We start from the raw sequence: 20,635 nt of genomic DNA, 5'->3' as shown, positions 1-20,635 counted from the left end.
TATTTGCTGTGGTTAAGTGACCCAAAAATGGGTAAATGGGTTTATTCAGTATGTTATTCCCATAAAAGACTGAGCCTTCCATGAAAGGGTGATAATAACACTGTCAGTAACCCTTATAAGAGCTGAGTTTACATACACATTGCAGTACAGCAGTGTACAAAATGGTAGCCAGGAAAAAAAAATATTATCACAGAAGTTTCCATGGACATTAAGAAAACTGCAATAAACCAGGAGAGTTTAGTAAATATTATTATTCCACCTGTTTGTAGACCCAGGTTAAAAGCCTAAGGTGTCAAATGAGAAATGGATTTTTTTTCTACCCTGATAGTGCTTAGACTAGGTGTAAAAAGAACACACCAGAGGAATACCTATTCTTTGCTCCTGTAGTGGTACTAATTTATTATTACAAGCATGGATAAGGAATGGCATTCAGTGCAAAGTACTAAGAAAAAACAGTATGGAAGGGGGAAAAAATCTCTGGTCAATATCATGAAGGGGCTGTGAGCTATAGAGGTAGGACACAAATATTCATACAATACCTTACATGGACCTCATAGGGGCAAGGTACAATTGTTGCTCCTCTGCTTAGGAAAGCATGGACTCAGAAGGACAAACTACTTCTTAAGATGGAAATGCAGGATCAGAGAGGTTGTGGAACCATTGTCCCTCCTCCCTCTGCATCACCTGGTAACATGGGACCCACGTTATATGGCAATATGATGCACCTTATAAGAAGGTGTAGCCATGTCCATGTTTCCTTTTACTCACCAGGGATCTATAAGAGGCATTCTGCTGCCCTGCCAGTGCAGTGTAGCTCCATACCACCACCAAAGTAGGCCACAATTGAGCCCATCATTAGTGGAAGTGCCCACTCAAGACATTGATATATTAAAAATGACAAAATTTATTTTCATATTGAATCAAAGATCAAATCCAAGGTCTTATTATAAGTCTGCGCAAAATTATCTTCCCAGCATAGGCACTGACTTACTCAGATCCTGGGGGTTGCTCAATCCCCACTGCACCTCAGGCCCCACTTCTAGCTCTTCCTCCAAGCCCTTCTTCCCGCCTCTGCCCTGGCGCAATTCCCACCCCATCCCGCCTCTTTCCACCCTGCCTCTTTTCACACCCTTCCCACCTTTTCTTGCCCCCAGTCCTCCCCTTCTCCTCCCCTCCCCCAGTGCCTCCTGCATGCTGTGGAACAGCTGATCGCGGCAGGCCAGAGGCGCTGGGAGGGAGAGGGAGGAGCCAATTTTGCAGGGCTGCCAATGGGTGCTGAGCACTCACTTTTTCTTTTTTCCATGGGTGCACCCACGGAGTCAGTGTCTATGCTTCCCAGTTATCCACCTGAACCCTCAGAAGTATCAGAGGTCGTGATTGTATCCAGCCAAAATTCCATTATGTCACGCCCAACATTTGAAGTGTTATAAATCCATATCTGGATCTGAATTGAGCAGTGTGGGCCCTTCTCTAGCCTCTCTCCTTTTCACCAAAACAATAATGACATTCATAGCACTGACACTTTTTTTACCTGCCTTTCCCAACCCTTCTCCCCACCAGAAACAAGCAAAGTAAGACCTGAAAGTTACACACACTCTCTCTCTCTTTCATACATAGACACACAACACAATAACAGTAGTGCAGAGTTTGTAAGCCAAGCAGACTTTGTATACTCAGAAAATGAAGGTGTGTCAGAGACTTCAGGAAATCCAGGAGGAACTTCACTCTTCTACTGATTTTATGTGAAGTTGCTCAGATACTACGGAGATGGGTAGCAGTATAAAACCCTGCAATCAAAAGACAGACATGCGACTTTTGACAACATTAACTGTGGTCGTATTGCAATCTGGTCCTTTCCTGTGCCTCCTCCTACCTCTCTACCACTCCTTCAGATATTGTTCTTTGTGATGACTTATTCAATCCCCACCCTGGGCCAGGAAGGGTTAAAAGGTAATTCCGGACCCAGGTGGTCCCACCCCTCCAGGTCCGCCAAGCATGCACCAGCTGGAGGAGCGAGTTAAAAGGAGCCCAGACAAAGAGTGCAGGAGAGAGGACCCCTCCTCTAAGGAGCCATACAGAAGGCTGAGAGGGGATCACAGAGCAGAGAAGGCCCACAGGCAGAGCCTTCCCCAACCAGCACCCCCTTAGAGAACAGACTTAGAATTAGACTCTTTTCAGGAAGGACCCTGCCAATTTCACTTCCCACAGGGCCCTGGATTTGAACCCAATGTAGATAGAGGGCCCAGACCCCCCTATCGTGACCCACTTAAGGGCAAAGGCCCAGACAGGGTGGGATGGGGTGAGGGGTGGGGGTGGGGCCAGGGCAGAGCAGAGCAAAGGTGGGAAGGAGGGCTTGGAGGAAGGGCTAGAAGTGGGGCCTGAGGTGCAGTGGGGATCGAGCACCCCCCAGGATCTGAGTAAGTCAGCGCCTATGCTGGGAAGATAATTTTGCGCAGACTTATAAGAAGACCTTGGATTTGATCTTTGATTCAATATGAAAATAAATTTTGTGTCCTTATCTTCTGCCGCTACACTTTATCTCTGGGTAATCTGATCCACAAACACAAATACCACTACCACCTCTATGCTGATAGTTCACAGAGCAAACTCTGTGCTCCAGACCTTCTGTCGTCTTCTGTCCAAACTAAAACTTTAGACTATCTCTCTGACATCCGCTCACTGATGTTTAGTCATCAGCTCAAGCTTAACATGGCTAAAACAGAGCTTTGTAATCTTCTCCCCCTCAACCTGAGACGGTTGTGAAAGCTAGGACTATAACAGAGTTTAAAAGAGAACTGGATAAATTCATGGTGGTTAAGTCCATTAATGGCTATTAGCCAGGATGGGTAAGGAATGGTGTCCCTAGCCTCTGTCTGTCAGAGGGTGGAGATGGATGGCAGGAGAGAGATCACTTGATCATTGCCTGTTAGGTTCACTCCCTCTGGGGCACCTGGCATTGGCCACTGTCGGTAGACAGGATACTGGGCTAGATGGACCTTTGGTCTGACCCGGTACGGCCTTTCTTATGTTCTTATGTACCTCCTTTCTTGACCACTATGGACAACACCTCCATCCTGCCTAACACTCAGGCCAATAAGCTGGGGCATCATCTTTGACTCAGACCTCATTCTAGGTTCTTATATCCAGGCTATATTTAAAACTTGCCAATTCTTTCTGCATAACATCTCTAAATACAACCTTCCCTGTACAGCTCCACAGGTAAAACTCGCTTTCAGTTTCTCATCATCTCACATCTTGATTACTGCAACCTACTTTTCTCTGGCCTTGACAAAAACAATCTTGCCCTTCTTATATCTACGGTGCTGCAAAAGTCATTTTCCTAGCCCCGAGTCCTTCATGGCCTATCCCCACCCGAAATATTATTTTTGATTCAGTATTGTGATGTCGACTCCTGACGCTAGACCATGATGCCAGCCTCCATTGCCCATGTTATACTTTCGAATGAACACCTTCATGCCTTCTCCCATGCTGCCCTTCATACTTTGGAGGAGCTCACTATAATCATCCACAAAGGCACCTCATTATCCTCCTCCAAAACCCTCCTTACAACTGTAGTTTTCTACAGAAAACGTCAGTTAGGTTGCTGGTGAGATGAGACCACTGCCTATCATTCTGACCAATATTCTCATTGTTTTCTTGTCCTCCCCCATCTATCTGTAACTATCTGTGGTCTTTTGTCTTATACCTAGAGTGTAAGCTGTCAGGGACAGGAACCTTCTTTTTCTTCTGTATTTGTGCAGAGCCTAGCACACCGTGTGTCTGTGTGTGACTAGAGCTCCTAAGCACTACAATAATACAAATTATAAAAACAATAATAGTGCACTTAGAAATTCTCATTTAAAAACTCAAGAACACATAATCAGCATTTCTAGGCCATTCACACAGCAATAGGAAAAAAATAATCAATAAATCTGGGATAGCATTCAGTTTCTTCCCTGCTGGTCACATAAATAGACTGTAAACTCCTCAGATCATTGTCTTCCTGTGTATTTATACAACTCATAGCATGGTTAGGCCCTGATCCTGTGTGGGCCTTTGGGCATTACTGTAATATAAATACTTAGCAATGACAATTCTTTTTGTCTTATAGAAGCCAACAGGGGGAAATAAAGGTGAGTTTAAAAAAAAAACAGTTATTTTTCTGCTTAACGCAACCCTGCTACTCAGAACATTATAAATGTTGTCATTTATGTGCCTCTCTGAAGACTAATGGAATCTGGGATGGAAAACAAAGCTTTGCTTGACAATGGAACACCACAGGCACCATGCTGACACCAAATGTCATAATAACATTTTTCCATAGACATGAGCACACACTTGAGATCCAAGCTTCCGTTTGTAAATTCCAAATTAGATTTCCTGTGTTGTTAGCATCAGACTCTGACTCCAGTGACCCTTGAGCTGGCAGGCCTCCAGTTTACAACATGAGACTTCAGAGTCTCATCAGCTCTTTACCCAAACTTCAGCAACACCCACCTTTAATAAATAAACCGTGTGGTGGGGAGGGAAAGGAGCTGAATAGAAGAGGGATTACACATTGAATTGAGCAACCTCTAAGGAAATTTTAAATAATCACAAATCAAAAACTGTTTCATCTCTGTGAAGGTACAATATATACCAGCATTTTCTTTACCTCTATGCATTTGAGGTATTATAAAAGCTGCATAGAGATCAAATAGAGTGAAGCATCACTCACTAAAACTGTCATAAGGAAACCTAGGATATAAGGTTGTTCTACCACCAGCTCTAACTTCATTCACACCCTTTTTAAAAATGTCCATTCTTTGGACAACTGGAAGAGCTTTACTTGGAGACTGCAGGACTCTTTCTTTAGAAGTGCGATCATTATTAGTGTCTGGTTTTTGTCACCGTTGTTACTGCAACATTGATGTGGTGTTGGAAGATGTGATATTTCTCAGAAAATGACAATTTGTTCTAAAGAACAAAGAATCACACTTCAATATAAAATTAAATAAAAATTCAGCCCCATTGTATAATATAATCATATATACAAACACAATTGCTTTTGGTATCACCGAGGCATATGCAGTGAATTAAAATTGACGCCGAGTGTCAAAATATGATACACAGCATAATGCTGGACACTTCTATTGCCTCATTTCCCAATAATGGATATTGTTACACATTCAGTACAATACTGAGTGATGAAGTAGTGTGGTTCACACAAAACTGAATGGCATCACACTGCTATACAGTGAAATAAACAGCAGGAGAGAAAGATATTCCTCATGATATAGCAATCCTCATGCTGATATGAATCCAATTTGGAGTACAGCAGTATCTTCATCTCCAAACCGGGAGTGAATCTTTTTGGTTTGTTGAACTGACCCAAAACATTTTGTTTCAAGACAGTTCAACAATAAACTGCATTTCTTTATTGTGGTAACTAATTTACACTAATGTGTTTTGATTTGTTTTTAGGGGGAGCTAATTGCATTGATTTATCAATCAGCAGAAGACTAGAGCTATGGTTTTCAAAGTTATGACCTTAACTCCCTCTGAATTTCAATGTGATTTGGGCACCTAACTCACTTAGGTGCCTTCAAAAATCCTAGCCTAGATTGCAGTATACTCCACTTTAAGCTAAGTATGCCTGCTAAACTTTAAAGTGAGCTTTGGTTAAAAAAAAAAAGAAAGCTTTTCTTCTCATATATTTCCACTAAAGTAACACTGTTTCTCATTTCTTTTGCCTAATGAGATTACAGTATCAATCCACTATATTATATGGCCTCTATCTCTTTGTAGGTTACTTGAGAAAGCTTATCAAACATAAAGAATGTAGGATCGGAAGGAATACCAAGTGGCATGTGAATTGATATTGGGAGCAAAGCTTCACAGATTTACTATGTCTTTCATAAGCTTTGGTTCCCAGACTTAATATGGTTATCAGGGCAAAAAAAGGAAGGGAATCTAGATGTTATGGGAAGATGAATTCTTCTAAAGTCAAGAAATGTACAAAGCGAAGTACAATGACTTTTCATAATACTTACCTTGTAGATACATGGTTCTTGATATATTTTTCACTTCAAATTTCAGGTGTGTATTATTTTTCCTTGCTAGAGTTTTTAAGAAGTTTCTATTGGAAATAAATAGCCTTCTTTTCTGGCTGGCGGCATCTGCAATAAGGGAACATATATTAATAAACAATTACAGCATAATACCTCTTCAATTAGAAATGAATTGCTGTGTGATTAGTGCACAAACAAATCTGATCTGTCTTTAAAAATTTGTTAAGAAACACTCAATTATCCCTGCATACCATACACAGAGAGAAGCCCTTTTTGTAAACATAGTCAATCTGTGGTTTTGTAACTGTTGGCACTAAAACATAGTTTAAATAGTTTATTTTTCTTTTCTGTTTTTCTTACATGATGCATTCAGCATTCATTAAATTAACAGTCATTGCACATAAAAGGAAATCCACTCAATATAACAAATTTTGGATTGGCAATGGCTTGTTCTTTTATTTTGACATTAGTACATATCCTCTAATTGCTGCAGTAATGTTTCTGGATTGGTGTCTGTGGGTAAGCATATCACAAATACCATTAATTGCTTTTGTTGCTGACAGATTCACACTGAAACTTTTATATTCTGATAGATGTCACCATAGTAAATGAAAAAAATGCCCCCCCTTGTGTGATTTGGACATTACTATTATTGTTATTTTTAATACACACTTTAAGCACCAGAATAGTTAATTCTTAATAATACAAGTATTGTGTTGGTTTCCTGGCAACTGTCAGGCAGCAAGGCTGAGACTGAAAGTAGCCATATTAGTATTAGGTGAGAAGAAACCACAGCTCTATAGTGCCAGTCAGTCATCTCTATGTAAATGTTGGGGAGAAATTTTGACCCCATTGAAGTCAATGGCAAAACTCTATTTGATGTCAATGGGGCCAGGATTCCCCCCTCCCCCCCAGTATTATGTAGCTGATGTTGATAAAATGGCTCCCAAAGTGCAGCATCTCCAGATATAGGTGTTTTTGTTGTTGTTAGCTAGTGCAGCTCATCACAAGGTATTTTTAAATATTTTTTACAGGTAAAGAAAATTTGGCATTTCTCATGTTGAAGAGATGGGTAGTTTTTCCTAAATGCCACCTATCCTCATCAATGGGTGGGTTAACTTGAGGGGCCAGTGGTGAAAGGAAGACAGTTCCAGTAGCAAGGGAGGAAGACACTTGCCAAAGGACAATAGGTAGCTCCTCCCACTAGGAGTTTTTGGAACCCATTGACTAGCTGGGAGAGAGGGGTGCTCAAGGCCACTATTCTCCATTCCCAGGATTTAGCCCAGTGCAAGGGCCATGTGGAGCCTCTGCTGGCTCATTTCCAGCAGCCCACTTGAACTAGCAATGGGAACCTGACCAGACAGGCTAGACCTGCAGCATATATTACCAGTTTAAGGGATGAGGAAGGAAACTTTTCTTCCATGGGCCAATTGGTGGAGGACTGGGCAGGTTTTTTTGCCTTCCTTGCAGCACCTTCAAGCTACAGTGGGTAAAGTAGGAATGTGCTTTGTACCTAATTGAAGTACTTGGATGGTGGTGTTCATTCACAGCCTCTTGCAGCCAGTTTCCAATGTGATTAAGAGAATGAAATGAACAGTTCCCAGAGGTAAAAGACCTGGGATTTTGGTCATGGGCCTTGGGCTCATGTGATAGGGTGAAACCTTGTGGCCTTTGTGGGGAAAGTCAGAATTTGAGGCCCTTGCAGGCCGAGGTCCCCACCCTGCTGCACCTTCTGTCCCCCCTGCAGGAGAGATGGTGCTGGGACTCAGAGAGAACTGATTCTTGGGGAGGTAGGCTGAAGAGAGCCACTCACATTATGGGTTACCTAGCCTCTAAACCTGGTGCCAGTTAACAGGTTATATATTAGAGAGCCCTATAAACCCCACACTGGAACCAATTAAATATCAGGTATAAGAGAGTAAGAGTGATGGGCAGGTTGCGCCCCTTCCCTGTGTTAAAGTTTAATAAAAGTTGCAGCCTGCTACTTCATTCCATGCATGTGTCTGTCCTCATTTGGCTGCTGTGTCCTCATCAATCTTTAATTGCTTGCTCCAGATTTATGCTGGTGTAACTGAGATCCTAGTCTGACCCTCCCTGTATCTAGGCAGATCAGAAGCAGGGGAAACACTCCCACTCCAGCTTCACTTATTTGCTAGACAGAGCAGTAGTAGCCATGACATTTATGACTCACCACCAGGCTTAATGCGGTAGCTATGAAATCACTGGGGTTTCCTAGCACCTGTGCACTACTTGCTACGGAACATTAGCTGCCTACCTACCATGCTCAGCCTTATGAAGTGCTCCTGTCCCTGCAGCTCACTCTAGCATGGCTGTAGTAGGAACTGAAGTGGGTTCTTGTCTCAAGTATTACTTTTCAGATGTTTGTAGAGAGCATAAAATAACACTAATAATTACCACAAATCCTTTCAAAACTAATTTATAACAACATTGTAAATTTCACATTAATATGTTGATGCAAATATTGACATCATGTTTCTATCCATGAAAACTTTAATTACTTTCTAGGCCCCAATGTGTACAAACACACACACAGTTAATCAAATAAAGTAGAGACATGCACTCATTTCACAGTTACCACTTAAGAGCATTTGAATATTTGCTCTGGCAAAGTCACATAATACTTTGTCCCACGAGTTACATATTTTTTCATAACCTTTTTCATTATGTATCACAATAGCATTTGTCTATACTATGAAATATGACAATGTGTAGAGACTCTATAGTTACAGACATACCAATAGCTATAGTTGTGGATTGAAATGCCTGCTCACACATATCATGAATTCAAAAAAATTATTTATTTAGAGTACAGCAGGGCTCACTGTGAAATATAACACAGAGACAAATCTTATTATCCATAATTAGATGAGCCCAGTTAAGTCAAAGGGAGTTTTGTGTAATGAATGCAAGTTTAATGAGAGCTTACAAATAGTACCACTGAAGATATGATTGACACTTTAGTAAAACTAATATTTTCACGTTTTTACCAAGTAGTGCTATCATTTATACAGTAACAGTGGAAATAAATTATGAAATATTAATGTGTATTTAATACAATGTTGTATGTTACTGTAGACCAGGGGTGGCTAACCTGTGGCTCTGGAGCCACATGCGTCTCATCAGAAGTTAATATGCGGCTCCTTGTATAGGCACCGACTCCGGGGCTGGAGCTACAGGCACCAATTTTCCAGTGTGCCAGGGGGTGCTCGCTGCTCAATCCCTAGCTCTGCCACAGGCCCTGCCCCCACTCCATGCCTTCCTACCCCCTCCTCTGAGCCTACCATGCCCTCGCTTCTCCCCCTCCCCCCCCCCCCCCGAGTCTCCCAGCACACCATGAAACAGCTGATCAGGAGGTGCGGGGAGGGAGGAGGAGGCACTGATTGGAGGGACTGCGAGTGGGCGGGAGGCGCTTGGAGTGGGGGGCGGGAGCTGATGGGAGGCTGATGACATATTACTGTGGCTCTTTGGCAATGTACATTGGTAAACTCTGGTTCCTTCTCAGGCTCAGGTTGGCTACTCCAGATGTAGACAATCACTCTGCATGTTAATATACATATTAATGACATTATTGAACAGTTTTAGAACTACCAACTTTTTGCACTTTGACTTTATTAGTTGAATAAACATCATCCTCTGACATACATGTATTTCATATCAGCAATAATTCTGTGGCTTATATCTCTCTGACTCACTTTTTTGAAGTCATTAAAGTGATCTATCTGGAGGATTAATCTCCCAGGTGTGTTGAGCACAGCTTTTATGTTAACTCTCCAGAAGGGCACGTGAAATGTTTTTTCACCCATCTCCCTGCCCGGGGTGAAAGTAACTTAAAGGACTTACCGGTATGCTGGAGTCCTGAGCAGGGTGCGGGGACTCAACCGGAAGGGGCCTGGCCTAAACCAGAAGAGGCAGGGCCTTTAGAGCCCTGGGCCCTTTACATCCTGATTTAGCTTCAGCTGTGGTAGGGGCGGCTGGGAGCCCCAGGGCCTTTAAATCTCTGCCAGAGCTACTAGCTGCAGAGGCACTGGGAGCCCCAGTTGCCACTACCGCAGCGGAGCCCCGGGCCCTTTAAATCGCTACCCCTAGTCACTCTCCAGTGGGCATGGATCCAAATTCCTAGTGAGAGCCAAACATCAGATTTTAAAGTAAAAAAAAAAAAGCTCAGAAACTGTTGGGTTTTGTTCTTTATTATTTGTTAAGTACCAGTGATAGGATACCAAATGCAGACAGTCCCTGACCTGAAGACATACAATTCCAACAAGACAGGCACATGCAACCACACAAAGTAGGAGGCCAGTGAAGGTAATGACAAGGAAATTCTTTCCTTAAAATATATTAATATTGACTCTTTACTGCTGACCATCACAGTGAACCTTATGGAAGGACAAAGAAGAGAAGAGACACTATTGGCCTGTGTCACAGAGTAGGGTTGGAGTTCTGGGTACGGAGAAACCTGTTTGAGGGGGGGGAGTGTATTCAGACCCTATGCACTCCAGCATGCTGCCGTTTTCCCTCTGATGACTGATATAGCTTTCATCACTTATCTAGTTTGTTCTATCATGAGCTTTCCGATTTTATAAATCATGGTACAAGTGATGAGTTAAGGAGGGTTACTGTTTCAGAGATGTGATCTTGAGCAGGGCTTGTCCAGGGTGAAAGACCCAAATTCTTCAGTGAGTAGAGCATATATTATAAACATGTTAGGCATAGAGGTCTTTTCACCTCTTTCCTGTACTAGTTGAATCAATCAACTATCCACACTTGTGATCATTCTAGTCCCTCACTTGGGAGTCAAGGAAAATAATGAATGAAGCATTTTAAATTAACTGTTTGCAAACACTCACAATTTTCTTTCATAACCAGGTTTATTTCTTCATCTGTCTTCCCCCTACATATAGCAAATGCACTCATTAGTTCTCTTAAAGGGCCAAATCTAATGTTTTAAACACTCAACTGACTGAAAAATGGGGTATTGTGTGGGAAAATGTAACTGAAGCATTCCTTAACAACTGAAAATATCTAAAATAATTTTTACGTACCTCTCTTAAAAATATAAACAACACAAACATTTGGAATGAAACTAAAGCATGAGAAATTTCAACCCAAAATGTAATTTTTGAGATAGAAGCAAAATGAAAATAGGAACTTGGAATGAAAGTGCTAAGCCTACTAATGTGCAAAGCTACACATTTGATAACATTGATAACAATGTTAATCCAAAAGGAAATAAATCATATATAAAATGTACTTGACTGTCATTTTAAATTATTAGCATCAATGATACATCACTCTTTTCATGTTTCCAATTTCATATTGAAACTTTTTTAAAAAAATACAGTATGACAACACAATGGTCTATTTAAAAAAATAGCTTGATCACATTCCTTTCTCATTCTAAAACTATCAATGTGTGTAACATTTTTGAGCCCTATTTTCCTGCATTTGGGGAGGAGATTATTATTCTTACCATCAATTAGAATGATACTGTAAGAAAAAATAGCACAATCCAGAATTTGTAATATAATCAGAACACAGACACTAGATGAAGTGGGTGGATGGCTAATCGGTTCAAGCATTTTGTTGAACACACTGTGTTCAAGCACTATTCTTTTGAGAGCATTCCCTCCACCTCCCTTTTTTAATGTTTGTTTTTTCTAATTGAAATAACTAAAGGAAACAACCTGAAAAAGGTACAGGAAATGCCTCAGGATATACTGCTAGTTTTACCTTTCCAAAATTGGCTATGTGATAAGAATGCTGATTAGATAATGTGCTTTAAATGTGAAAGTGTTCCAGCATGAATTCCTAAAAGTTTATGGATTTCATGTTAAAGAATCCCAATGTGTTTAAAAAAAAAATCGGAGTGGGGGACATCTTTTTTAATACACATCTTTTAAAAAAAATGCAGATGCAGTTTTAGGAAGTGTGGGTTATTGTTAGAAACTTTCTCTTTGAAAGTGTGGTTTTCACATAATGGCATATCTAAATTGGTAGTATATAACAGGAATTTAGATTTCCGAAATCATACTGGAAACGTGGGCACCTCTATTACTTCACAAGAACCAGAAATTGAATTGAGGTTTTGTTGCTATGCCAGGTTGTGGCAATGGACCCACAAGTCAGTAGCTCAATTTTCTACTTCTCTGCATCAAATTTTCCCTTGAAAATGATGCATACAATCTTGAAAAATGGCAGGGAGGATGCTCTTAGAAGTGTTAAATATTTGGTTCACTGGGTTCTATCAGTAGGTAGGGCCTGCAGGGAGTTTGTTTATCCACCAGAACGATCTCATTATAAGGACAGTGATGTAGTGTGTGGTTTACTTCATACTCTGAAGCCATTCGAGGAAATAACTGAGTGAATGGTCCCTGTATTGTGCTATTATGAGTAGCAATAACTGGCAGCATATTAAAATGGAGATCAGGGAGTACAGCCACTCAGTTGAATGCAGCACTGAAATTTCAAGGCTGTTGAATTATTCAAGTATTTTTCAATTTATAAAATAAATATGTGATTGCTTGATGGAGTGATAATAGAAATATAGACAGAGAAAGGCTCAAGCTTGAGAAAATTCTCAGTACATATTTATTTGTCATAATTGTTTTCTGCCAGCATGAATGTATGTATTGATTGTGTGATGCTGTGATCATTGTTGTCATATACAAAGAAGGGTAACACTGGATCTGATTTTACAAAGTGCATTGAAAGATGAAGAAGAGAAAAGCATATGATCAAAGCAGAAGTGGGCCAAAATTGAGAACATATCTCAGTGGCACAAATAGCATTCTGCATGCTCTATCACTCTTCTGAGTAGTGTCTTTGGAGGGGATTCAGCAAAGCATGTAAGCACCTGCTTAACTTTAAGCTTCTGCTTTAGTCCATCCCTATTTAGGAAGGCACTTAAATGTGTGCTTTAGTAAGTCCCAGTGACGTTAAGTATGGGATATTTTTTCAAACAGAAATGTCAGTTGGGTGCCTAACTCCCACTGAGTTTTTCAATGGGAGTTAGATATGTAATTGATACTTGTGCCTTTGAAAATACATCCCTATGTGCTGCAGTTATTTGTGCATCGGGACATTAATTCCCATGGATTTCAGTGAGAGTATTCTTCATGTAAGGTGTCACCTAGGGTTGCCAACCCTCCAGGATTGGCCTGCAGTCTCCAGGAATTAAAGATCAATCTTTAATTAAAGAATATGTCATGTGCTGAAATCTCCAGGAATACATCCAACCAAAATTGGCAACCCTATGTCACCTCATGTGAATTGTATAGAAGAATCTGACCCTCGTATACCTAGAATTATTTGACTTTAACTAAATATGTACAAATTCTCAGTGGAGAAGAAAAACTTCTTTTTTTGTTTTGTTAGCCAGATTTTCTAATCTCTTTAAATGCCTCTGGCTGTTCTTAGTCATTGTAAGTGTACTACATCAGATCTTTCTTGCTGTGCATTTTAGCACGTCCCCTTTTTAAGTATCTGTTAAGTATCATTTGTCTATTTCTCTGTGTATATTTCTTTATCTATTGTATTACCCTATCACTATGATATCTCAAATACAGAGAGATAATTGCCTGCTAAAATATCACTGTCAGTACCAGTGTAAAAAAAAAAAATCCCTAATGGAATAACAGATAGACAATTCCATCATGGTATGAGTGCTTTAAACCTTCTGTCAAAAACCCATTTTCACCTTCTCATGGATCCAGACCTATTGGTATTGCACTTGAGCAGAGTGGGGTATCCCACATCTTATGTTTAACATATTTACAGTCCCTTCCAGCTGAAATGAGCTTAATGCAGCTACAACTGACTTGAATAGAAGTGTTGGTAGAGTTAAACTGGTGTAAAATTGGTGTAAGAACAAAATCAGAACAGCGCTCTCTCTCTCTCTCTCTCACACACACACACACACACACACACACACACACACACACACACACACACACATTAAAAGCACAAATGAAAAAGGGACAAATATATTTCCTTAAGCTTAGTGTTGACCGTGATTCTACAGCTCTGTACCTTAATTCATCATCGGTAACCAACTGAATTTTACAATGGGGTGAATTCTGATTCCATTATGCATATTTTCCTGGGTTGTTAATGTGTTTGGGAAATTATTTACTTATAGTTTAACTCTATTAAAACAACCAAACATCTTTTTAATATGAACTTTTGATAGGAAAAAGGTGGAGCGTATGAGGGGACATGACAATATTAGTGGGGTTCTCTTACTACTTTTACCTGTGTTGAGAATAGTAGTGGCTATATTTAAATTTATCCAAGTGTGTGCTTTGTTTGTTCATTTTTTGTCTCTGAACTGGCCTGTAGTTTTCTTGGGGATTATATTCTAATAATAAACTTTTGACAACCACTTTAGATTACCACGCAGGTAATCAGTCTCTATGTATCACAAGTATGTCAATTCAGAAGCTACACTTTGACGTGATGTATTTATATGTGTCTATAGATATATACACAACGTTTCTGGAAACCTAAGGGCTTGTCTATGCTTCACAGTTATTTTGGATTAAGGTATGGTATGAATTTAAAGCATGATAGCTATGCTGGAATAGTTTGTGTGTAGACATTATTATTTCAGAATAAACGTGTCCATATTGGGAGCTATTCCAGTTGCTTTTCTCAGAAGACCAGTCCTAAAATTGTCTTATGTTATTTAATTGTCCAGTGACAAGTCAGAGCATTTTTCAGTAGAGGAAGATTAAATATAAATAATTCATTGATTTCAGAAAGGATCGATCTGCATAAGAAAAATCTAGTATCAGAGGGGTAGCCGTGTTAGTCTGGATCTGTAAAAAGCAACAGAGAGTCACCCACAAAAGCTTATGCGCCAATACATCTGTTATGCTTAAAGGTGCCACAGGACTCTCTGTTGCTTTTTAAAGAGAAATCTAGGTGTTTTTTGTTGGCTGTAAAAATACTGATCCCCTGGTGTCAGTACATTATATGCATGTGTTTCTGCAACCACTAACTCTATGATGCTGTTCGACAACAAAACTCTGACATATTGCCTCTAGTGGTGAACCTGTTATCAACTCAAAATATGAGGAAGAGTTTCATTTTGTTTTGTTTTTTTCTTGATGGGAATTATGGTTAATCCATCAGGAAACTTTGAAAAATGCTACATTTTGAAAATTGCTTTGCAGGCAATATGCTATCTCTTCAAGCTTAAACTTCACTCGGTTAGGATCTCTTCTTGAGTCTTGTACAAAGTGGGACTATCCAGCCGTACAGCACAAAGTCTTATAGACAAATCAGCATCCAAATTTGTTATTGCATTTTCCAGTAAAACAAGGCAAGAAAGAGAGAAAATGATAAATTGGTGATATCACCCAGGCACTAAGGTGCCTGTTTTTGAAGGGAATTAAAATTTTAGCATTTTTTGTCCACTTAAAAAAATTCTGAAATGGCAAGGCATTTTTCAGTAATGCTCCTCTCCTTTGAATATGGCATATTCTGGTGGCATTAAGTTTACTGTAAACAGAAATAATCTCATGAGGTGGTGATCTGATTTCTAATCTGGTTTATTGGTAAACTCGGCAATGAATCTTAGCATGTATAGATCATGAGATCTCAAAGCTCTTTTTACAAAGAATGGTAACTATCATTATCCCATTTTACATATTGGAACTGAGGAACAGGTAGATTAAAAGACTTGTCCAAGTCTGTGGCAGAGAGAGGAGCAGAACCTAAGATTCCTGTAGGCCCCATGCCTTTTCGTCAGGACCACAGTCATTCTCATCTGAGTTTTGATTTGAGGCTCAGTCAGGGCTAGGACTAAGATTGGAATTAGACTCAGATAGTGCAGACATTTTGAGAAGAGCTGTGAGTTGATTTTGACTGCATTCAAACTGGAAGGTATTCCCCATTCTCTTTTCGAATCTAACCAAGATCCAAAACATATAGGAGTGTGTGATTGGTTCTGGATTTTTAACTGTAAATTTCCACTGAAATTCTAAGGATTTATTTTCAAGTTTTGCCCGCCTCAACTGACAAAGTGGAATTGGGCTATACTCTCAGAGCCCAATGGAATGGCTGGGTTTTACATTGTGCCCTGAATTTCAACAGACAGGCTATTTCAGACCAGTGGGGGAAATAAGTCTCAAAGCTGGGAGCTTTGACTCCTAACTGCCAGATGTTCAAATCTAGGTACAATCAGAAGAAGTATCCTAGCTAATCCCAGTTGTTTTGACATATATAAAGAGCTATTTTCTCAAGTAGCCAGAACTCAAGCCACATAAAACTTGAGATCATCACCAAGAAGCTGAATCAAATCCAAAAACTAACAGGAAGTTAGTACACTTTTCAGAAAGTTGGTGTAACATGGTCATGGTGCATTTAGTACCATCTGTTATTTCCAAAATTACAGTAAAACTACCAAATATAAATCTGTAGTTATATTACAGTGTAAGTAATAAATACTTAAATAATATTTGTGCTTTACAGCAAACAGCGATAGAGCAAAATACTGAAAAACTGTCTGCATTTAAGATTTTCAGGTTTTGTTTGTTGTCATAGAAATATCATTTTTATATATGCAGTAATAGTTTCACTGAGCTTCATTGCAAGTAGAATATTTGTATAGCCAATTTATTTTTAATACTCCTTTAATACTACATCTCTTGAATTTTAAAAGCATTATTCATTTAATAGTTAACTCTTCTTTTTGCACATGAGTGTATTATGCCTTCCAACACATTTGACTAAGTTCACTAAACTAGATTGCAAGTGACACAAATACATGTATTGTCTTGGTATTTTTTCCATGGGGAATTCTAAACTGAAATAAATCAAGGTTAAGTGTTCTGCATAGCTGATCCTCCATTCAACACAAACAAAAATATATAGTGCAATAGGTATTCTTCCATAGTATGTTTCCATGGATTCATCATGTTCAAGGGATCTGGTGTCACTAAAATTGAAGGTCCTGAGAGAGAAACCAAGGCTAATAAAGTGGCATTATAAACCAAAAGCATACAAACTAAATTAAATAGTAAAGGTCAAAATTACAATCTGATAATGAACTAACATGAGGAAGCTGTTACCTAATAACTTATATAATGGAGTTAACACTGCTCAAAGATGCATTTTAATTTACTGATTAGTTCTGGGTTTCCAAGCCGACAGATTTATGGTGCTCAGTAAGGTAAAGACTGGAACTATCAGAAATGGAAATTCATTCTAGAATCACCAATACTGTTAAGAACATTGGGGCCCTGCTGGAAAACTGGGCATATGCCCCCTCTAAATTGTATAAAGCTCCCATTCCAACCCCTGCAGATTTCCAAGATATGGGACTTTAAAAAAAAATACATTTGTGTATTGTATCGCAAACTCATCTCTTCTGCAATACTGAATCTTGCCTGATCTAGGCCTCTGGCAGGGGTGATTTTTTTTGGCGGGGGGAAGGGATGGACACTTTGGGTTATTTGAAAATGGAACACCCTCTGGCCTCCCCCAAAATTAAATAAGGAAACTAATTAATCCACAAGCAATATGGAATATTTCACTATATGGATGGCCATTCCTTACACACCCTGATTCTAATATTGTCCTGTACTGTATTGACAATGTTGGGCAGCAGTTATACTACTATGTCATACTTTATATATTCATGTCATCATAACATTTGACTATATGTAATATATACTCCTTTACATTTATAAAAAATATGTATATTATATTATCTGTGGACTCTTAAAAATGATTTTTCTCCCCAATTAAAAAAAAAAAAAAGAATCTGGCATTGTACAAATACATAGCAATAGATAGTAAGGCTAGTTGTACATTTTCTGACAAAAGGTTTTTGTGACAAAAATTGGGTTTTTGAGTACACAGTTATTTGCAAGTATCAGAGAGGTAGCCGTATTAGTCTGAATCTGTAAAAAGCAACAGAGGGTCCTTAAGTGAGGTTCTTACCCACAAAAGCTTATGCTCCCAATACTTCTGTTAGTCTTAAAGGTGCCACAGGACCCTCTGTTGCAGTTATTTGCAAGTGTCTGTTCACCTTGAAAGTTTTTGATTTTTTTATTGGAATACGATTTTTTATAAAGTTTGAGAGGTTTTTTTGGTAGAAAGTCAACATTTCCCAAGAAAATAAAAACAAACCAAAACCCCCTCTTTTTTGAGCAAGTCTAATTGATAGATCCTGTCCTGAAGAGTTACTTTGTTCCTCTATGTTGCTGTTATGATTGGATAGCATTAACCTTGACTGAGAATTTAGTCTGTGCTTAGCATTTTATGAAAACTGAAGTACAGAATTACTGGTAGCAGGACAGTAAAATACCAAACATAGGACATACTATCTCATCCCCAGCATTTTGTAGCACTGAAAGCTCAGATTTTCCTAGTAACCTGTTCCTTCATTTATCAAGTGAGGATGCCTTGAATCATTTTTTCCTAATACTCTGTCCTGCTGCACAATCACCAATACTGTTAAGAACTTTTTTTTCCTAAGATCTAACTTAAACTTTTCCTTTCTTAGCTTCAAGCCACTGCTCCTTGTCCTAACATCATTTGAGACTGAATAATTCCCTTCTTTCATTTACATTGTTACCTTGAAGGAATTTGATTAATGCAATTCACTGATTATGACACCTTCTGTGGCAGGTGGCCACCATGTTACACTAATTTAATTCCAATACTTTATAATAATTCACTTTAAAGTTACACAGTAGAGAAAAATAATAATTGCATATAATCATAGGAATTATCAAGATTTACCTTAAGTTCATCTGATAACTCTTTTCTACACAGTATGGTGTTAATAGCAAAAAAGAAAAAAAAGGCAAGTTTTGCATGTACTTAACAATTAATAGTGCTGCTAGATGTTTCAGTGGGAATGGTGTAAGACAGAGTGTTTTTACCTCAGCTATGTAACTTTAAACTGCAGCTCTGCTATTAGGCTGCTACTGTATTTAGTTGGCTGAAGCCTCTGTTTACATATACAGTTTATATATACAGTCTGTATATACACACACATTTATTTCTCTCTTTCTTTTCTTTTAGCTGATGGATGCACTGACTGGTCGGTGGATTACAAGAAGTATCAAGTTCTAGTGGGAGAGCCTGTTCGTATAAAATGTGCATTATTTTATGGCTATATCAGAGCAAATTACTCTCTAGCACAAAGTGCTGGCCTTAGTTTGATGTGGTACAAAAGCTCTGGACCTGGAGATTTTGAGGAACCTATAGCTTTTGATGGAACTAGAATGAGTAAAGAAGAGGATTCTATTTGGTTTCGGCCAACAGTGGTGCAAGACAGCGGTCTTTACGCATGTGTTATAAGGTACTTTTAAAAAAAAATTATGCTTGAATACAGTGAAACACAGTAGAATTATTGCTCCTAATACTGAACCTTTATGCTACCATCCACAGCACATAATGTTTTCAGTGATTTTGGTCTTTTTTCCCCCTGATTGTGAATGTTTCATGAGTAACTTAGGTTTTTCTTGAAAGTATTCAATATTCAGAATTATTTGCTGTATAATTTATAATTTTAGCTTGTAGATTTATATTCAAAATGTGAAGTATATTGATTAGTTTTTATTGGACATATCAGTCATGTTACAGTTCCCTCTTCGATGTGCATAACTATGAGAATGAAGTTTCTAGTGTGATTGTTTGTTTACAAATTCAGAATTTATTTTCTACACGTTTTCTCCAATATTACCTTTGTACAGACTGATTTTTGCAAAATGTTTTGCCAATAACTAATTAAATAGAATATTTTCATAAAGTGAATTAAAAATGGGTTTAAATGCAATCAAAGCAAACTCATTAAAAAGTTTACAGTATATGCACCCTTCTATAACTGTCACTGGCTCAGTCCTGGATTGGGAGCTTAGGATGCTGGGTACCTTCCAAAGGTGCCCAGCACCATGTAGTATTAAACCCCATTATCACAAAATCAAGCGTAGTTCTATTTCTTATTTTGGAGATGAATGTTCCACTTCTTTCTGCATTTCTGATAGGTCATATTGATGTATTGTTTCCAGCCCACAGAGATAATAGAGACCATCTGGCCACCCACTTATCTTTTCAATATAGAATTAATTTTACAGATAAATTAAAATGATGCAAATAAAAAAACCCTGCTTGCAGAGGGGAAGCACAGTGGTAATTATAGGTAAATGCTTGTTTTTTATCATGAGCCACTGTATGTGATAAACATTAAAACTCCTAGAAAACTATTATTTTTGTATCCTGGTAGCCTGTATTAATGCACCTTTTTAAACAGATTTTGTTTATGATGGTTAAGAACTTCATATAATTTACTTGGGATGAAATGCTACTCTTAAAACACCCACAAACTCTGCTGGATATCAACAGGAGTTCTGTGTGCGTGGATAGAGGGCAGATAAATATGACCTTTTTGCCCAAATCCTGAAATCTTTTATTGTCAGGTATAAAGCCTATTAGCATTTAAAATCAGTGGGCCTTATTATGATAATATGCTCTATACCCAACAATAAGAGTTTGTAAAGTTGGACCCCAAAAGTTAATATATACAGTACTTCAGTGACCTTATTAGAGAATGT

General features: G+C 38.8%; 1 protein-coding gene across 4 annotated transcripts in view; it reads left to right on the top strand.

Moving 5' to 3' along the window:
• The window catches only part of IL1RAPL1 (interleukin 1 receptor accessory protein like 1), a 1,133,236-nt gene that overhangs the window by 585,735 nt on the left and 526,866 nt on the right, over positions 1–20,635 (top strand). For all 4 annotated transcript variants that reach the window (XM_065591092.1, XM_065591086.1, XM_065591106.1 and 1 more), the window contains one exon: positions 19,104–19,383. In XM_065591092.1, the coding sequence (XP_065447164.1) occupies positions 19,104–19,383 (280 nt within the window). The remainder of the gene's footprint in view (positions 1–19,103; positions 19,384–20,635) is intronic.

Source organism: Chrysemys picta, chromosome 1 (genome assembly GCF_011386835.1).
Source record: "Chrysemys picta bellii isolate R12L10 chromosome 1, ASM1138683v2, whole genome shotgun sequence".
NCBI classification, from domain to species: domain Eukaryota; kingdom Metazoa; phylum Chordata; order Testudines; family Emydidae; genus Chrysemys; species Chrysemys picta.
This window is presented reverse-complemented; position numbering and strand designations above follow the sequence as displayed.